The following is a 3,755-nucleotide window of genomic DNA, read 5'->3' on the forward strand; positions in this document are numbered from 1 at the left end:
CCAAAACGTACTTGGACTTCTATCCAGAGTCGATTTCAGGGAATAAGTAGACAGGTTTCACTTTATTCTGCAAAAGTGTTGGAAGTTGATGGTGAATATCATAGCGGATGGAATGAAGTCTTGAGGGTAAGTAATCGTCAATTTTTGCACCCTTAATAATTATATACATGTAATTGGAACTGATGAGTATTGAAAATAATAACAGGTTGAAGAGATAAGAAAGCGATTCAAAGAAAGTAATGGCAACAAAAAATTTAAGCACGAAGAGTGCTACGAAATTCTAAAAGATAGTATCAAATATTCAGGACGGTCGACGTTTGTGTTTGATTCAGGCCAAGAAATGGAAGATTCTCAGAGTGGTGAGGAAAACGCTGATATTGAGGAAACAATTCCAGGCGAGTCCAGTGATGATCTAGATATTGGAGATATAGAGAACACACGTAAGCGTCAGTTGGGGAAGAAAGCATCGAAACAACTAAAGAAAACAGGGAGAGCAAAATCCAATGCCCAGGAGGAAATGCTAGAGGATATAATTAAGGAGCAGCAAAGTTTCAATGAACATTACAAAGCACAATCACTAATGAAGATGGGACAGAGACAAGCTGAGTTTGAAGCAATACAAGCTAAGTTTGCGGCAAAGTTTGCGGCGAAACAAGCTAGGCAAGAAAAACTCGATTTAAAGAAAGAAGCGGACGATGACTTGGCCATAATGTTGAAGGATGTCTCTACATTGGACACTGTAACAAGAGAGTACTTCGAACTTCGAAAGATGGAAATACTACAACGCAAAAGAAACCAATCTTAAAGCATGACCGAATTAGTTGAACCTTAATATTTATCATTAATAAAAAAATTAGTGAGTTTTAGTCAATTTTAGTGAATTTTAATTTTTATATGATAAATAGTACATTAGTAAGCAACGTTACAACATATTTTCCGATGAAGAAATACGATACAACATATTTCCATCCCAACTTAATAATTATCTCCAAAATTTGACCATATGTGTTCGATTAAATCTTGACGCAAGCGAAAATGTGTTTCTTTATTGTGTATAGCATGACGCCGATGTGCAGCTCTCATTCTGGAAAGTTCCTCAGTACCTACCCTCGATATATTCACCGGTGCCGACCTGCTACGTGAGTCATATTCATGTGGCCAATCACCGGGAAGACGCTCATCCTCCACTATCATATTATGTAAAATAATAACCGTTTTCATTATATAGGCAAGCACATCCGGGTTCCACATTCGTGCAGGTTGTTTGACAATGGCAAATTGTTGTTGCAGTACACCAAATCCACGCTCTACATCTTTCCGTGCTCCCTCTTGCATCGATGAAAATTTATATTTTTTCGGGGAATCTGGTTGTTTAATGGCCATCACAATAGTAGCAATCTGTGGATAAATGCCATCACCGAGATAATATCCCATATCATATGCATGCCCGTTTACTTCAAAGTTCACCGGTGGTGTTTTCCCGTTGATAAGTTTTCGAAAAATATAAGAACGATTCATTACATTAATATCATTGCAGGAGCCGGGCATACCAAAAAACGCATGCCAAAACCAGAGATCATGTGACACCACTGCCTCTAGCACAATACTTTCACTCCCTTTATACGCGGTGTATACTCCTGATTCTGCTGACGGACATCTATCCCATTTCCAATGCATACAATCCACGCTCCCCAGCATCCCAGGAAATCCCCTGTCTTTGTTTTCTTTCAGCAACAGTTCAACATCACCCGCAGTTGGTGAGCGTAAATATTCTTTCCCATATAATACCACAATCGTCTTGCAAAACCGACGGGTTGCTTCTAAAACGGTGGTTTCTCCAATGCGTAAATACTCATCTATTGCATCTGCTGCACATCCATAAGCTAACATTCGGATTGCTGCAGTTACTTTCTGATGAGGGGATAATCCAAGAATGCCACAAGCATCTCTTTTTTGAGCAAAATAAGGATTTCTAGACACCACATCTGCCAATATTCGGTTGAACAATTCTCGCCGCATTCTGAATCTCCTACGAAATATGTTAGCTGGGTAGGTGGGGTTGTCAGAAAAGTAGTCATTCCAGAGAAGTATATCTCCGGCTTCACGATTTCTTGGTATTTTTATACGAGTATGAGACCATGTCATACTTGTAATGGCAGTTCCCAAACTAACTACTAGATTATTTCGGCTCAATGCAACCGCATCTTCATCTGATGAGTAAAAGCTGTTATCAGAGATCGCAGAAGAAGAAGTAGAAGAAAATTCGGAGTCCGAAGAAGAAGAAGATTCAGCGTTATTGTCACAGTATTCCATTGGAATGTATAGTTTGAGAAGTGATTGGGAGAGTTCGAAGAAGAAGAATATTTGCAGTGTTGGTTTGTATTCACCGAGATATGTAGTATTGGTTTTATAGACACATGATAGACACTTATGGCATTGCAGATTGAAAATGCGAGTGAAAAGAATTGACATTGCAAAGACTAAGACTATAGCTAAAAAGAAGCGACACTGACCGATTGAAAATGAAGGCTTAAAAAGAAATAACACTAATTAAACTACAAGTACCGAAACGGAGGCTGAAAAGAAATCAACATGTCAGAATGAAAATGGAGTCTGAAAATGGAGGCTAAAAAGTAACCCTATATAGAGATAACATACGCACTTTGTAGGAGTATCCAAAGTGGAGGCTAAAAAGTACATATCCAAAGTGGAGGCTAAAAAGTACATATCCAAAGTGGAGGCTAAAAAGTTACTTATTCATCAGTAGGAGTATGCGATGGTGTTTGCCGTGGTGGGATAAACGTCATTCTCGGATGGGGGTTAACAGACGACATTGTTGATGCTTGACTCACTGGAGCCCACACCGCTGGTGGGATAGTTTCAGAAAAACTGCCGAATCCAATAGGGGGACGCGGCGTTTGTTGCATACGGAATTGCATCTGATCCTCCAGGTAATTGTTACGAGCTGCAAGGCCTCGTATTACTTCATCTTTTGCCTTTAAACGTATCATCCTGTCTTCCGTTTCATATAATACAAACTCGCGAAACGCACGATTAAAATCGGCATGTTCTTGAACTAGATTATAAGCTTCAGGCTGTCGTTTAAAAAAAATTAATTAAGAAATGAGATTACCATATATTTTAATATAATGACGGGATGTACTTACGTATGATAATTGTTGTGGTGGTGGAATAGGTACATGCTGAGCAGGTCGTTGAATAAGGTGTTTAACAAGGTCACCATCAACCCCGTGTAATTCAACTACCCAATCGACTTTGGTCACGAATTGATGGAAGTTAGTTACATGTCGCCAATATCGCAGATACATATTATATGAAACAGCTTTCACAAACATATTTGCATCTACCCATCCAGCTTCTTTCACAAGTTTTGCTTTCTCATGACTGACCTCGCCAATTTTAAATGGTGGATTTCTAGGAATTCCAAAAGTAGGATGATTTTGCCTCCAAGATCGTTCTCCTAGGTACCACATATTCTGTCAAATTACCAGTAATCAGAGAAAATAAGTTCTTCAACTGAGGATAAAATGATAACTTTGAAGTAATAATGTTCATATAAAAACAAAGTACTAACTGACCTTGCCAATCCAAGTAAATATAACCCTTTTGTTTGAAAGCTCCACAGCCCTGCGACCAACATCAGAGTCAAGAACACCAATGGCGGATTCCCACGGTCTCCATGTCACGATGTCTGCAGTCAACTGATTAAGCGCATTCCTACAGTGAACAATATC

General features: G+C 39.1%; 2 protein-coding genes across 2 annotated transcripts; both read right to left on the reverse strand.

The window, feature by feature from the left end:
* Positions 1–975: 975 nt before the first annotated feature.
* On the reverse strand, positions 976–2,145 carry LOC113305043. Its single transcript, XM_026554156.1, has 2 exons — positions 1,749–2,145; positions 976–1,643 (listed from the first exon to the last, which is right to left on the reverse strand). The coding sequence occupies exons 1-2, from the start codon at positions 2,143–2,145 to the stop codon at positions 976–978; spliced, it is 1,065 nt and encodes a 354-aa protein (XP_026409941.1).
* Positions 2,146–2,584: 439 nt separating this feature from the next.
* On the reverse strand, positions 2,585–3,717 carry LOC113302549. Its single transcript, XM_026551479.1, has 3 exons — positions 3,600–3,717; positions 3,168–3,497; positions 2,585–3,095 (listed from the first exon to the last, which is right to left on the reverse strand). The coding sequence occupies exons 2-3, from the start codon at positions 3,492–3,494 to the stop codon at positions 2,754–2,756; spliced, it is 669 nt and encodes a 222-aa protein (XP_026407264.1). The 5' UTR covers positions 3,495–3,497; positions 3,600–3,717; the 3' UTR covers positions 2,585–2,753.
* Between the last annotated feature and the right edge of the window lie 38 nt (positions 3,718–3,755).

Source organism: Papaver somniferum, chromosome 8 (genome assembly GCF_003573695.1).
Source record: "Papaver somniferum cultivar HN1 chromosome 8, ASM357369v1, whole genome shotgun sequence".
Classification (NCBI taxonomy): Eukaryota; Viridiplantae; Streptophyta; class Magnoliopsida; order Ranunculales; family Papaveraceae; genus Papaver; species Papaver somniferum.